At 33.1% G+C, this 16,511-nt stretch overlaps 2 protein-coding genes across 8 annotated transcripts; both read right to left on the reverse strand.

Moving 5' to 3' along the window:
- Positions 1-2,106: 2,106 nt before the first annotated feature.
- LOC18051715 (calcineurin B-like protein 3) lies at positions 2,107-9,132 on the reverse strand. 2 transcript variants are annotated; one of them, XM_006449929.2, is made up of 9 exons: positions 8,709-9,132; positions 7,123-7,277; positions 5,974-6,056; positions 5,711-5,770; positions 5,396-5,504; positions 5,180-5,232; positions 3,514-3,594; positions 2,623-2,735; positions 2,107-2,440 (listed from the first exon to the last, which is right to left on the reverse strand). In XM_006449929.2, exons 2-9 carry the CDS (start codon positions 7,244-7,246, stop codon positions 2,383-2,385), a joined length of 681 nt encoding a protein of 226 aa, XP_006449992.1. In that variant the 5' UTR covers positions 7,247-7,277; positions 8,709-9,132; the 3' UTR covers positions 2,107-2,382. The 2 variants fall into 2 exon arrangements, with proteins under 2 accessions (XP_006449992.1, XP_024046141.1); XM_024190373.1 differs by lacking the exon at positions 5,711-5,770 and having other exon boundaries at positions 8,709-9,122.
- Positions 9,133-9,655: 523 nt separating this feature from the next.
- LOC18051716 (BTB/POZ domain-containing protein At5g47800) lies at positions 9,656-14,549 on the reverse strand. 6 transcript variants are annotated; one of them, XM_024190371.1, is made up of 8 exons: positions 14,171-14,549; positions 13,102-13,184; positions 12,775-12,925; positions 12,419-12,472; positions 12,074-12,208; positions 11,292-11,690; positions 10,391-11,173; positions 9,656-10,262 (listed from the first exon to the last, which is right to left on the reverse strand). In XM_024190371.1, exons 5-8 carry the CDS (start codon positions 12,188-12,190, stop codon positions 9,786-9,788), a joined length of 1,776 nt encoding a protein of 591 aa, XP_024046139.1. In that variant the 5' UTR covers positions 12,191-12,208; positions 12,419-12,472; positions 12,775-12,925; positions 13,102-13,184; positions 14,171-14,549; the 3' UTR covers positions 9,656-9,785. The 6 variants fall into 6 exon arrangements, with proteins under 6 accessions (XP_024046139.1, XP_024046140.1, XP_024046138.1 ...); XM_024190372.1 differs by lacking the exon at positions 14,171-14,549 and having other exon boundaries at positions 13,102-13,317; XM_024190370.1 differs by lacking the exons at positions 12,419-12,472; positions 12,775-12,925; positions 13,102-13,184; positions 14,171-14,549 and adding an exon at positions 11,913-11,982 and having other exon boundaries at positions 12,074-12,199.
- Between the last annotated feature and the right edge of the window lie 1,962 nt (positions 14,550-16,511).

The following is a 16,511-nucleotide window of genomic DNA, read 5'->3' on the forward strand; positions in this document are numbered from 1 at the left end:
TATATTTTGTAGTCAAATTTTTTTTAAAATATTAATTTCCTCATTATTCATCTAAATATTAATTAGGATATTGAAAATAAAAGTTTAAGGGTTTAAGGATTTAAGGATTTAAGGAAAGAGAATTATATATTAAATAACGAGTGTCTTATATACGTGTTCAAAGTAATTATATAATTTTAATTTATTGTAAGTTGTCCTTAATAGTAATTTATATGATGAATACACACACATATAATTAAAATTAAAGTGTTCAAACTAAATTTTAGAGTGAAATAGCCTCATTATTTATATTTTTGTTTTTGTTTTGTGATGATAACTATTGACAAGTAGAACGGGGTAGGTAGATGGCTGCCTCATGCTTATGCTCGTTGACGGTGTGGCTCTAGCCTCTAGTCAGAACTTCTTTTTAAGTAGACCTTTTTGACATCCCTCAAAATTCCTCATAAAATTCCTTTTTAATTGAATTTATCTAAATGTCTAAATAAAAATTAATTGATTTTTAATTTTGAATGAAAATACAATTAGTACTTAAAAAGATTTTCTTCGAATTTTTTTACTCCTATTGCATAAATTACTTTTATATTTTGAATTTTAATTGAAAAATTTCAAAGAATTGTAAGAGTTTGGAGTTATGAAAATAAAAATTATATAATAATTTAATAGGGCAATTATCCACCGACCATCCATTTTTTCGCACTTTTTAAAAAATACACAATTCTTAATTTTTTTTTTTGTTAAACTCCACTTGAAGTTATATTATTTTACACCTGTCCACTTTCGTCTTCAAACTGTTAAGAGAACTAACAGAATATTGTATAAATAACTTTTTCACCTCCAAATGTAAAAGGAAAATTATCCACCGACCACCTGTTTTTTTTCTCATTTTTTCAAAAATACACAATTCTTAATTTTTTTTTGCTAAACTCTACTTGAAATTATATTGTTTTGCACCTGTCCACTTATGTCTTCAAACAATGTCGTTGTAAAATGATAATTTTACCCTTATAATGTTAGCAAAATTTTAACAGTGTTATAACGGGAGTGAACCAATGAAAAAAAATGTTAACTTTAGGTGAAGTGCTTTAAAAAAAAAATTTGAGTATTTTTTTTGAAAAAGGTAGAAAAAACAGGTAGTCGATGGATAATTACCTTAATTTAATATTTGAGATTTGCAATGTATTTTATAAATAAAAAGTTAAAAAATATTTTTTAAGGTAAAATTTTTTGAGAAGATAATTAATTTTAATATATGAATTTGTATGTTATAAATTAAATTGGAGGCATTTTAGTAATAAAAGTAAAAAAAAAAAACGGTGTTATAAGAATTTTAGAGGGGTTTTAAAAGCTCCGCTCATTTAACTATTATATAGATTTAACACCAAACGAAAGATATTTGGGCTCAGGATCAAGAGTTTATTGAGCGAGACCCAATTTCGAATTGAAAAAGAAAAAAATGAATGAAGCTTTTAACACCCCTTTAAATTTTAAATTTTAAATTTTATTTCCTTAAATACTCCTATATTAGTTTGTAAAATAGAAATTCATTTCTTTGGAATTAATCATTTTCCCATAAATTTTTAGTCCTAATAGTTCGATTTAAAAATACACAGAGGTCTTAAAATTTTAAATTATTTAATTCTTATTATATAATTTCTATCTCTTTAATTTTAAACTCTTATTTTTAAAAAAGTGTTTTTTAATTAAAATTTAAAATATCAATATCAATTATGAAATAGAGTGGGCGTAAAAATTTAATAAAAGAATAATTTATTTAACTATTAAATTAAGTTTCCATTCAAAATAAACAAGAATAATTTTTTCTTTAGTTATTGAAGTAATTTCAATTAAAAAGGATTTTTATGAGAAATTTTGAGGAGTTTCAAAGGCCTGCTCCACTAAAATTTTGTAAAAAAAAGGGAGTAATTGGATTAAAATTTTCTTTCATGCAATTCCATGCGGTTTGCAGCCATGCCGTTTATGATTTTATTTAGCTCCCTTTTTCCATTTTGTTTCTGCAATTGCTAAAGTGCAACTGGATTTACCGGTGATTAAGGAAAAAAAAAAAAGAAAGAACAAAAAGCAGCAATATAATGCAAAATATACCCACCAGGCACCAGCAGCAATTATATACTTCCACTGAAGCAAATTAGAAAAATAAACCAACGAACCACTACAAACCTCTTAGTCAAAAAGCCTCTTCTAATCAAAGCAAAATGAAAAGACAAAACAAAACGTTCTAGTAATTGAAGCAAAAGGAATGTATTCCCATCTTCCCTAAACGTGAACCTCTGCACACAAAAACAAAAATCCACAATTTTTCCATAGATATGGAGAAAGACAAGTCCATCCTCAGCATAGAGTAACCTAATGTGGGTCTTAATCTCAGGTATCGTCAACTTGCGAGTGGAACACAAAACTTGGAAATGTGGTTGTGATGTCTCTGCTCAAGACAAAGAACATAGATATTATTTGCAAAAGCCCTGAAATATTAAGGCTTCTCTGGTTTAATTAAAGGGAGGAGGAGAGAGATTTTGAGCCAATGAAACAAACATGAAATGTCAGCAACAAAACAATAGTTCAGATACCAGACATTTTACTGATATAAGCATCAAACCAACTCACTTGAGATATTGAAGAGTCATATTCTTCAAAAGGGATGGATGACGCAAAACTAGGTTACGCCACTCTTCCTTATCAATCTTCCCGTCATGTTTAGTATCCGCTTCCTCAAAGGTCTACATAAACCAAAAAGGTGACAACTACTGGGAAATATATGCAGCATAAACTTGTTACGTTCATCAGTTTCTATGCGGCATGAACAACCACAGTGACCTGACATCTGTTTCAAATTTCAACAATTAAAATTATCAGCTTGAATAACCACATTATTAGTCAATTACTGTCTTTCCTCTTTCCACATTTTTCCAAGATCCTGTCTCTATTACACGCCGGCCTCTAAATGGAGCGTTAAAGACACCTCACTTATTTGTGTAATTACAATTGGATTTGAAAATTCACAATGATATTAATTTCCATATTCCATGATCCATGAACAATAATATCCCACAATATATGCAACATAAACTCGTTACATTCATCAGTTTCTAAGCAGCTTGCACAACCACGGTGACCTGACATCTGTTTCAAATTTCAACAATTTAAAATTATCAGCTTGAATAACCACGTTATTAGTCAATTACTGTCTTTCTTCTTTCCACAGTTTTCCGAGATCCTGTCTCTATTACTCTCCAGGCTCTAAATGGAGTGTCAAAGATACCTCACTTATTAGTGTAATTACAATTAGATATGAAAATTCACAATGATATTAATTTCCAAGATTCCATGATCCATGAACAATAATATCCCACACTTTCAAAGAATGTATCCGTGAAAATAATGCAGCTGGTATCAGAATTAATTAATTGGACTAACTGCATGAATACACTTGTGTCCTATTGCCAATAACATTAAGATCAGAAAGAATAACTAAATCAATTGGATTAGAGAAAGCACCTTGTCAATGATACTCTCGATCACATCATCTGAAAGATTCATACCAGATTCAGTAAGTGTGGCTACTACCATTTGCTTTACCTACACAAAAAAATTTGTGACAAAAAGGAACTTCCAAAAAACATGCCTGAAAAATATAGAGCCAAGATACTAAGGGAACAAACTAATGCAAAACATCATCTCAAAATTAAGACATTAAATTACTTCAAATATCATGCCTGGTGCTCTGGATATTGTAGCTGAATGTGAAGTATTAAGTCTTGCCACCTATGAGCCTCTACAGTGTACCTCACTCTACTCTTGCCATGGATCTTAAATATCTCATATCTACTTCAGTTTCTCCGATATATGTATGTGTATATATAGTCCTTCTCTTATACAGGCATCCTCATTTTTTTTTATGCGGATATGCTATTAAACCACATGCCTTTATATTGAATTGAACACTCGGCACAACCCATTGAGAAAATAATTTCCCCTAGTGAACACTTGAGAAAAGAAGCACGGGTCTCATGCTTTTCCTCCCCCTTTCTTCAAACTCAAACTGAGACCAGATAAATAGAAGCACTCTTTATGCATCAGAAACCTTATGCAACAGATATTCCTTCTAGGTATTTGCTGGGATCATGCTCTTTGAAAAGTCACGGAGAACTAGGCTTGGCAAAATCCGGGTCCGGTCCGGGTTTTGGTGTTGCCCGGGACCGGACCGGATGAGAGAAATGCAAACCCGGACCTGGGTTAAAACCCGGTTTTTCCGGGTGCGGTCCGGGCTTGAGCCCGGCACCTTCCGGGTCCGGGTTTTGATCCGGGCTTTTTAAACCCGCATGTGATAAATTTAATTTTTTTTCAATTTTTTTCTTCAATTTTTTTTTAATTTCTCTAACAATACAAATTTTAAAAAAGAAAATAATCAAATAAACTCATTCAATTTCAAATTTTAAAAAAGAAAATAGTCAAATACAAATATATAACACATTAACAATACAAATTTTGCACAAATGATAAATAAAAATTATTTCAATCTACTTTTTAATACCTAAATTTATCCAATTTCTAACTTAAACTCATTCAATCTATATATAAAATAAATAAATTAAATTCAACAACACAATAATAACACAATAAATTTAAATAACATCCAATATATCATAAATTCATAATTATATATTTATATATAATATATTTATTTTTTTTAAATTTATTAAAAAACCGGGTCCGGTCCGGGTTCCGGGTTTTTTGTGTTAAACCCGGACCCGGGACCGGAAATGTCCGGGTTTGAGAATTTCAAACCCGGATCCGGTTTTTATATGCATGCGGTCCGGGTTTTGCCCGGACCGGATTGGCCGGGTCCGGGCCGGGTCCGGGCCGGGTCCGGTCCGGGCGGGCTTTTTTGACACCCCTACGGAGAACAGAGGAGCACTTGGTGGTGTTAAGAAACCTCAACTAGATTATCTTCGAAGTTTCTACATAACAGGAAAAAGCTTTCAAAGAAAAAGAATGTGCAACCCAATTCATCCAAATTAACTCTTTCTACTTAAGAGGTTTAAATAAGTGCTAAAGGTGGGAAAGTAGATAAACAGTATTAAAAGCACAAAGATACTTGTGGATCATCCACTCCCATTTTTGGTATAGATCATTCTGCAGATAAAATACTATGCAAAATTACCTCCTGTCTCTCAATGAATCCTTGCTGTTTCAGATCATATAGCTGGAATGAAACTGCAACAAAGAATGCCCAAAGCTCATTAATTCATTTGGATCACCCTATTTTCACCAACAATAAAGACTTATAACATGGAGAAAAGTTAACAGCAAAGAAGCAAACTGACAATTTCAAGAGATAACTAAACAGAAGCATGTGAAGTATTTTCTACAAACTCACACTCAATCTTATCATCAATTGGAGAATTGGGGTGAAAGACAGAGAGAGCACGCGCAAATTCTTCAAAATCTAGTATTCCATTGTGCTTAGTGTCAAACAAGTCAAATACCTAAAAGGATTGGAAAAGAAATTGGGTTATATACAGCAAACAACTTCCTTACAATTGTGAATATATGTGCGCAAGCTTTTGCAAGTGATTTGGTGCCTATAGACTCAAGTTTGAAACACATTATATGGTCAAGGGAAAAGGTGCATTAACAGCAGATAGACAATGAAACCCGAAGCTTCCATAGGTTTGACATATAGCAGGTGTACCCGATCTGCAAATAAGCTCTCTTTTTTGTTTGTCTTGAACAATGCCAACTGAAATTCTTCCTGTGACGTAATAATACATGGAAGAAAACAGATATAAAGAAGTACAATTAACGAAGATTTATAGCACACAGAACATTAACAAAAAGGCACAACTCAATAAAAGGAAATCATGGAATGATGTCAAGATAAAGAAACATCTATTTTCCATATTTCAAATGACCAGGTATAAAATAACTGCCCAAAAGAAAGAAACAATCAATCACCTTGTTTATCAGTCCATCATCAATCACAGCACTGCTGATCTTCTTAAAAAGTTCGTACAGAGCTTCAATTTCACTAACACTAACTGCATTATAGATATGGGAAGAAAAAAAGACCTGATTATTGTGCAAATATCTACTTTCCTAATGGAAATTTTTAGCACAAGGAACTAATCAGATAATCCAATTAAGACAGGTTTAGATAAAGGGATACTGGCAGTTCGAGAGTAATTTAAAATTTGAAAACTACCTCTATGGTCAAAAGTAAAAAAAGAAAAAAGAAGCAAGGAGGAAAAAAGGGAATAATTAAGCACATTCAGATTCAATGGGCCAAAAAAAAAAAATGCATGACTTTCACACTGGCAATATCCTTTTTTCTTGGTTATGGTGAGGACAACGTAACATATAACAATTAATCATAGAAACTGTTAACGATGATATTATACTGCAAGTAAGAAGAATAATTAAGTCTACGAAAACTTCGGGCAGAAAAGCTATGATCTATTTAATAAGTAGGGAAACTTTCCTACATATGTCCACCTTTAGTGAAAAGTGGCGTGCACATCTGGCCCTTCAAGAGATCCCCTTTCTTTTATTGTTCCCCTAATATGGTTGATTTGACTATAGAATCATAGCAATCAAATAGTTGATTCACGCAGAAATGAAATTAAATATTAGGAGTATAAAACTACAGGAACACTTTTATTCTTAATAAGATCAATAATTCTGAATTTAATTAGTGAAGCATAATGGATAATTATTAAAAATGCTGACTTATTTGATAATGGAAGTCCAGGATCATTTGAGCCAATTCCTTAACTCATCCATGCAAGATCATGGTCTACTCAAGAGGTTATAAATAAGCTTTATTCTCCCTATGGACTGGAATCATCAAAACAGTAAGTAGACAACATGATAGCAATTGATAAATCATTTCAAGTTGATGTGTCTGAAGTAATTCAGAGAATATTTTGTTGATCATTTGATTACTCACTGAATGTTCCATCCAGTCACACAGGTTGGATTCTGGAGAAGAGTTTGGTTTATCTAACTCATGTCAAATTCTCTTGAAAGAGGATACATCTTCTATCAGTTCACATAATGATTTTTCACATCTAGAAGTAGAAAGTATGAAAATTAATGTTAACATACACACTGTCTCCCTTGCAAGAGCTTCTGGATCTTCCAGACCCCTGGGTTGCTTATACAAATCAGCGTCACAACAATTTACGACAACAACACAGAAATGCTTCAATCCGTCTAGGCACTGCACCATGATATTTTCCAGAAATCAAAACAATCCATACCTGTGTGCAAAAAAAACCTAACTTTTAACTATGAACAGTCTAATTGGCAAAAGGCATATACTGGCAACAAATTGAACAAAAAATTAACCTGCTTCCAGTCCAACAAATCCAAGTCATAATAGTGAGTGGTGAAGAAACAAGGGGGATTCTTAACATAATGACAAGATTCAAGTTGATACAGTCAAGTTTCAGATTCACATGTTACAATAATTCCAGCATGCTTGACAGAGCTTGGACACAAGTGACCCAAGAAATGGGAATAGTGTATGCAGGAATTAACACTGGATAGGCAGTAGTAATGATGGTTCAAGCAGAAGTGACCAACACCAATGGCAATAAACACTGGATAGGCAATAAACATAGTGGGATAAACTGAAACTAGTCGTGTATCTCTTAGTTTGATATAATAGATCAAATTAGCTCCACTAGTAACTGATTGAAAAGGGAAAAGAAAAGGAGTGGCAGAATATTACAATTTATGTCAACCCCCAATACTGTAGGATCAGATATTTGCTTTGATTTTTCCATTTCCTTGGCAATAAAGAAAGAATATTATGCAACTTAGGAGATCAAGCAGTTCATGAACATGACTAAGAAATCAAATCTGTCCTTTGTCATGACATAAAAATACAGGACAAGAAAGAAACAAAGAATAAAGCGATACAATAGATGCCATGCTATTCAAATACTGTACATGCACACACACATTTATAACAAACTTAAGTCCAGAAATGCAAATAAAAAGAATATAATGCATAAATTACTTCATTCATAGCAATTTGAATAGCATGCACCAATTACTTCATTCCTAAAATTTTTGAATATTTTACAATTCAGTAGTTCCATTATAAATCAATGATATAGTTCCCATTAATTATTAACCATTAATGCCTGACTGCTCCCCGCAGAACTAGGCAAAAGTTCAAGTTGACTATAGCATTTGGGGAAAAAGCCATAAGAATCAGGGACAAGCATGATTTTAGAAACACCCACGTTATTGCATGAAGAATAAGAGAATTCAAAATCCAATCTTAATTATACGATTCAGTAAGAAAATCCAGTAAATTTTAACATGGAGCGAAAAGCGCAGAGAAAGAAACAAAAACTGCGGGTTACAAATATCAACTGATCACTGCAATACTACATTGCATAATAGGATTATTTCCTTTTTTTTAAAAAAAAATAATAATGAAAACCTAACTTTTAACATTCGATAATGCCAATGCGATCAGTTTTAAATCAGAAATGAGACGTAAACCATTTAATATAAGAGATTTATCCCCAACCCAGTATTGATAAAACAAAATCTATAACGAAAACAGAAAATAAAAAGATTGAGGCTTTTAACCAAATATAGACGCAAATTTCCAAAGACAAAAAGGAAGAAAATCATAGGAACTATAGAAATAAACAACGACAAAGAGGATGTACCTTTTAGAAAACCCAGAGAGAGGAAAAGAGAAAGAGAAGGCTAGGCGAAGATGAGAGGAAGTCGAGATTCTCAGACATGTCTCACTGTTTTTTTTTTTAATTTTTTTTCTTAAAAAGCGTTAATTGTTTGTTTATTATCGAGGTATGGGTAGGTTTTATTTCCTTAAGCAAGTTTATGATTGTGATTGATTAAGGTAAACTAAAATGGAAAAAAAAAATCGAATTAAGTGATAATAATGGTTTGCTGAGGCTGGCTGGAGAGGTAGAAGAGGAAGAAAATGGGATAGAGGCGAGGCGCGAAGGCAGTTTTGGCAATGAGAAACGGCCAGCCATTGCAGTCCCAGCTAAAAATAGAAGGCAGACCCATTTCTGATTCTGACAACGAAACATATATTTTACACACGTGGCTGTCGCTTGCTCCTTTTATGTTTCTCTCTCACGTGTTGAGAGGACAACCTCACCACAATCAGCTTTGCAATTGCAGCTGCCTGTACTAGCGACTACTACTGACAAATTCATATATATATATATATAAGGTAGCAAGCTATTTCCTTCTTTCACGATTCGCAGTTCGTCGGTCTTGACAAAATTCAGGCAAAATGTTTTGAGTGTGATTATCTTCCATTGCTTATAGCAAGCTTATTGTAAGATGTTGTCTTGTATTTCCGAATTCAATGAAGAAATAAGATATTCGAATTTCGTGATGGATAGTTCGTTTGGGAGTGTGATGAAATAGTTGGACTGTCAAAATTCAACTACTGAAGCATTTGTTAACATTTATAGTTAAATTTTGACAATTTAATAAATTTTTTTTTTCTAAATTTTTATTTCACAATTATATTTTTCACTCTACAATAAATGCAACTCAAAAGCTATAGTACCTCACCCCAAACATTTTTGAACATGTCATTTTATAATTTTTAATGAACAACAAAACTAACAGCGGTTGTATAATTAATTTAATAGACTGTCTAAATTATATTGGTTAACAAAATCATAAAGCATTAATTCTTATTGGAAGAAAAAAATAAAAGAAGACAGTAGCTGCAAAGTGATTAAGAGAACAGCTATACATCATCATCTGTCTCTCCCTTTGTGCTCTAACTTACTTGTTCTTTGTATTACCTTTTTCTTTGGAAAATCAAACTGTCCCTTCTCTGACTCGACTCCTTCAGTAACAGTGATAGTGCCTCCCCTCTCCAAATTTCTTTCTGGTTCTACCAGTTGCAACTTTTTATCGGATCTCTTCAGGCTTGTCTCTGGAATTGTAGTCTTTCTTGTGCCTTTTACACTTTCTAGTGAACTCAAATCCAATTTTAGCTTACTAATATCATGTTCAGTAAAAGGTGTCTGCTTTCTTCTGGAAACTAATTCCTGAGGCTGAGGAGCTGCCCTGGAACCGCTCTCTTGTTCAAAGAAGAGGAGTTGCACCACTGTTCTCAATGGTAAACGCTCGTTTTTTACAGCGTGGGCACGTACTTCTGGGGACAACTTTTGGCAGTCTAGAATCCGGCAGAGGCGCTTCCTTTCTGTCTTGCTCAACTCAGGATGCTCCTGATGATTACCAATCAATCAAAGCCTTCTTAGTATTGTATTATACATTGGTGCACAACAATAGCAATTAATTATTAATTGGTTATATAATTAACTATATATATATATTGTTTCATTTTGATACGTACCTTAAGATATATGTTGATGAATTTGTATAGGTCATCATGCTTTCCCCTGGCAATAGCAGGCAAAGTTTCGGCAAGAGACACTAGTTTCATCACGGGCGTGTTAATATCCCTTGCAACGACTTGAAGATAAGAATCAATTATCTTTGCCACCTTCCTAATGGAACTCATCAAAAACTGGTTGTTGCTCTCAGCAGGTGTGGTTCCTGGGGATTGCCTTCTCCAGAGCACCAAGTAACTTTCCAAGACCGTCATAACCAAGTCAATATCATAAATATACTGATGATGATTATCTGAGGGCGAATGTGAAGGGAGCAGCAAATCACCAACTGTTGCCTCCTCAAATTGGATACTAGCTCTTCTTCTCAGCTCTGTCTTTGTCAACGGAGAGACTCCTCCTAGATAAATAGCAGTACTAAGTAGCCTAAGCAAGAACCCAACTGAAACTGATCCTCTATCAGATGGAATCATGCTCACAATTGTTTCAAGAATCCGTCGATTCTTTCCCACAGATATTGCATCTGTCTGAGTCTGAGACCCTGAAGAACTCTCCGTGGATCTAGTCTTTGTCTTTGTAATGTCAGGTAGCCAACGACAGGCATATACGTGCAGAGCTTCGCCAATAAGTTGGGGTGGCAGCATGTATGTTGATCTAACAGCAGTAGCAATACAGCGGAAAAGTTCAATATCAAGTTCTGATATGTCCTCCGTCCACCAATCCTTTGGTGCAATTTGGTGGCGTTTTTGTGTGTAACCTGGTCTAGTATAAGTATAGGACCAAGAGACCTGCACAACACAACGCAACACAACAGAAAGACATGATTATTATTATTATATTTGCTTGAATTAATTTAGTGCACCATCAACACACACACACATATACATACAAATTAATTTTTTAAACCTTGGAGATGGGTGTGAGGATTTTCTCGACAATAGAATCGATGCACCTCCTAATGATTCCAAGATTCTCTGACCACTCAGATAACTTATTTGTTGTCTTTAGTGTAACAATCGAGTCCTTCCAGCCCTCAAGAATGCATGAATGGAAGAAAGACTCCAGTTTAAGAATAAAATTTCCCTTCTCAACAGATTCTGCCATTCGAAGAAATTTTGCGGCACAAAACGCTGGTACAAAGTTATGAGCACTGAGATTGATGGTTATTCCATAGCAAAACTTAGCACACAATTCAAAAGCATCTTCTCCTCCAGGAATATCGTGAAGCTCTATTGTGACACTGTCGGAATCTTCAGGATCAGAGCAAAGCCGTTGTAGAAGGCCACACTTCGGAAGAAGCGGAAACTGCAGCTAAAAATAGCACAATTAAAAATCGTCTTTTAGGTTATCTTTTGACATGTTCTGTTCTTAGCTGTAATATCCAAACACTTCAATTAAGGTCCTAAATCTTACTGGGAACATGCCTAAAATTGTACAATTACAAGTTGCATGCATCAACATACAACATAAATATATATTTAAGGTGTGATTATCTTTTGATTTTCAGAGGCAAAATGATTTTCATACCTTATGCAGAAGATACCTAATGTTGTTAACTTGTATTACAAGATCACTAGGTGCATCTGAGATCACGGTCCTGCATATCCAATTACTTGATTAACCATATGTGGGTTGCATGCTTACGTCAGTCTTGAGAATAAATAAATGAAAAAAAAATAGTTTTCTACCTGGTAGCCTCCTCTGTATAGAAGGTGTCTGGCTTCGTCCCAAGTTTCATAAACTTCATTTTCGCTTCCTTTAATCAAAAGGTCATGAAAGTATTTTACTTGATGACAGTTGAACATACCGGCGCAAGATTTTATCTGAGAGAAGAAACACACTTTGAAGAAAATCAATAAGAATGGAGAAACGGAGGTAATCATAAACGAAAAATTCTGCAACAGCACGGTAGCCATGCTGCCCGAATGCTAAATTTGATCTACAAGGAGAAGAGGAAGCAACTAGGGAAGAAAGATCCAGGCTCTAGCTCAAGTTTCCAATGGTTAGATAAAATTGGGAAGGTGCTAACTTACCGTTTATCTAACAAAGGGCCTCGTCATCTTCATTATTCCTATTCCTCCTGTAACCTGCAAAAGAACAGACGGATTGCTGGAAGTCTTTCAAATTAAAAGAAGTAGGCAGCCGTTTTCCTGCGCTTTGCTATAAGCCATTCAAATTTTCCTGAAGTATCTTTGGCAGCTCCATTAAATTAGTTAATTAAGTAGTTGAAGGTCATTAATTGAATGTGCAAACAAGTTGAGCCAAAATTTTGACACATGTTAGTAGAAGAAAATGTAATTAACTGACTGAAACAACCTGAAGACCATGTGCTGTCTTGAATGATTTAAAATTTTTGTACGTAAATCTTTATGTGGGTGAAAGGGATTACCTGGCTCAATAATTTCGTCAGAATTAAATGGCAATATTTTGCCTTCCCAAATGCCAATGGTAGTCATCTCAGAAAGTTGGCAACATTAAAGCCAAATTGGATATGCTGGTTCACAATTCCATCAAGCTATCAAATATCGAAGCACGTACGCCTGGAAAAAAAACAATTAACTTATTTCACTATCACTTCTCATCAGGTGGGTGCAAAACCAATTACATGTATTTTCCACCTTTAATTTGTCTTTCATGGCAACATAATTTGAAGAAAAGGAGTATACGAACAAGTATGTGCAGAGATCAACACCAGATTAATTGGTTGAAAACTTACCAAGTTAATTGGACTGTGCTTTCAATTGATGGAGAACAATAACCACGAAGAGAAGCTCTCAAGTCGGCTCCTTGGAGTTTTTTCTTCCAAACCGAAAAAGTGAAACAGACCAACTTAAAATAACAGTTCGCTTACTCTATCCCGACACTTTTGCTTTAAAATGTGTCGACACCATGAATATGATAAGAAAATCAATGAGAAAATGCGTGATGCTGAATTATGTCAGCTTTAATGCTCTAGATTAATTTGCAATTTATATATAGCCTTTAAACTTTAACCATAGGAAGGAAGGATGTATAGTATGGAGGCATGTATTGAGTTACTTATGTTAGCAAGCATTCTTTGTTGAGATTGATAAAGTAAACAAGCCTTTCCCACAAGTAGAAGTAGAAATGTTTTATTAATACTAAGCCTTTAAGTTGAGGAATCATTAATTGTTATATCTTAAAAATTAAGCTAATTCGATTTATTTAGTAAACATTAATTGCTATATTCTAACAATTAAATTAATTTAATTTTTATACTTATATGATGAAAAATCTATAAAATTTCTTATTATTTCTATCAAAATTATTATTTAAAAATCATACTTATTATACATTAGTTTTTATTTTTGAAATTATATTTTTTTAATAGTAAGTACAGCACCATAAATAAAATAACCCTTAATTAATTTGATGTCATCCTCATCCATATATAATTATATATCCTCCTGGAATTTTATAGTGAAGATTCTCTTTTAATGCTCTAGACAGAATCTATATATCTGCCGCAGTCAGCGCAATATACCTCTATGCATGTATATATATATATATATATAAAGCAAATAGCTTTTCGTTTTTTAAATTTATTTTTGAGCTGAAAACAAAAACTAGTAGTCAAGGATATTTCTTTCAATCAAATCAACCACCTATCCCTTCCTTCCCACGTACTAATAGAATTACCACAATCGGCACGATCATCCGCTAATAATATATGACAATATTCCAAGTAGCTTGAAACAAATTAATTAATTAATTAATGTCATAAAAAAAGAATTAATTAATTAATGGAAATTGACCTTTATTACCTCATGCCCTACTCCATTCAGCACTTGAGATGTTGTTTGCTTCCAAGCAAGCTACAGCACCAAATATATATGTCTATGAAGCCACAAAGTATTATATATAGCCTCTGCAACTCTCTAGTGAGTACAGAGCAGTGACTGCTCAGAAACAAGCTAGCATTGATATAGGCATCAACGTATAGCTGAACATTTATGAGACGAAAATATGCAACCTGCTGGACAAAAAGGATATCTTGATTGTTTCATGCATGTAATCCTAGAGAGAGAAGAGCTTATGATGATATGACTTATATGAGTATTTGTCTGCCGCTAAGCACAAGAACTGCTCACCACCAGGACGTTTGGAAAGAAAGAGCAGAGAGAAGGAAACAGAAGAGAAGAGAAGAGAAGAGAAGAGAAGAGAGAGGATATGATGAGGAGAGAATAAAGTGGTGGTTGGTCACTTGGTTGGGATTAGTCAACTTGGCAACTTGCTAATGTATCAAAATTATAGCATATCATGATAATCTGCTTTGATTAATAGTAATAGAGACTGACTATAGAAAAAGCAAAGCTGGCGCATTATTATTATTAATGAAATCGGTATGCCTCCCACCCCACAACTTGACATTGGTGCTCTATGATTGACTTAATTTCATTAAAAGCATGCAATGCAGCAAATGCAATTGAAAGTATATATGTTAGTTTCTAGCTACACTGCTCCTAATTTCTGAAAGAAGCTTGATAAGTAGGTCCATCTTAGAAAGATGAAAGATCCCCGGTGCAATTTCTTTTCATCATTTTTACCCCCACTACCCAGGTATACTCTTCTTCATTGGCTTTCCTCTGATTTTATGTCGGCCACGTGTCTTGTCCTGTACCGTTGCTTCATCTGATGGCATATTTATCAATCAAATTTAAATTGTTGGTTGTTTTGGTGGCCAAACATAGACAAACCCCACACTGTCCTGGTCAATTCGATTGTAAAATTTCATGCGTGCACAGTGTTCGGCGATTGACCGAGTGATAGAATTTAATGTAATTCAAAAAAGAAAAAAAAAAAAATTCATGCGTGCATTAGGAGTGTAGCTCTCTTTGTGCATTTCCACGTGTGGTGCGTGCCTGATAATTTGATACCATCACCATAACCATCCATCCGCGGCACCCTTTTGATTTGGGTCCCCATTTGCATGCATTCTTATTTTCTATATGATATTATTTCATGAGGTCCCCCTCCCATCCCTTTAATCCTTTCAAGAATTTGAAATTGATGTGTTAATAACATCAGATTTAATATATGATACGGCAAAATAAATTATATTAGAATGTTTATTTTTTTTATTTAGATAATGTTTAAAAATTCACTTGTTGTAAAATTTAATATATATATGATGCATCATCAGCAAGCCATTTAATATTATTTGTTCGTTTTTTAATTGATGTTAAATAATCTATGCCAGTTAGGGCCCGTTTTGGATTGTTTTTAAGAGGCTTAAAAGTGATTTTGAAAATTTAAAAGTTAATTTTAGTATTTGGTCCAAAAAAAAAAAATCAAAATTACTTTTGTCAAAATCAGCCTCTCTTACAGCTGATTTTGAAAAGTAGGGAATGAGTAGTTTTTAGATTCTGAGTTTGAGGATCAATTTTATCTTTTAATACAATTCCATAAATATCTTTAAAATTATTACCTAAACCCAAAATTATCATTATTCAAATTGAAAACAAAATCGATAGTTTAATAAATTTTTATTATAATTCATCAATATAAATTTATTAATATCAATTTATTGGTCGAATTATTATTACATTTGTTTCAATGAATTATAAATTTAATTATCAATTGTTTTAGGATAAAAATAAAAAAATAAAATCAATATACTATAAATTTTATTTTTAGTAAAAATTATTATAATGCACAATCAAAAATATTATAAGTACATATTTTTATATGTCTAAGTAAATTTTCTCCTACATTATGTATATTTTAGTCATTTGTTTTCTCTTAGCAGTTTAACAGTAAAATTTATCAAATATCCATAATTACTTTCAAAACTCATAGTATTTCTGAAATTAAAATTTACCAAACACTTAACTGATTCTCTTCGTAGCTGATTATTTTTACAGCACAGTGAATAACAATTATTTAAAAAATTAGTGCATTCCTAAACTTTACTGACACTTAGCATATTTAACTTTACAATTGGTGCAGCCGACCTAGCTAACGCATATATCTCCCAATTCTACCGTGAGTGAGAAGTCGGTGTCGATGGCTATGATGACGATCATGATCATCATCATAGTTATGATTATTGTTAATAACTTTTTAGTTTCTAATTAGATTTTGTTATCATTATGTTCATATGTT

This window comes from Citrus clementina, unplaced genomic scaffold, assembly GCF_000493195.1.
Source record: "Citrus clementina cultivar Clemenules unplaced genomic scaffold, Citrus_clementina_v1.0 scaffold_2, whole genome shotgun sequence".
Classification (NCBI taxonomy): Eukaryota; Viridiplantae; Streptophyta; class Magnoliopsida; order Sapindales; family Rutaceae; genus Citrus; species Citrus x clementina.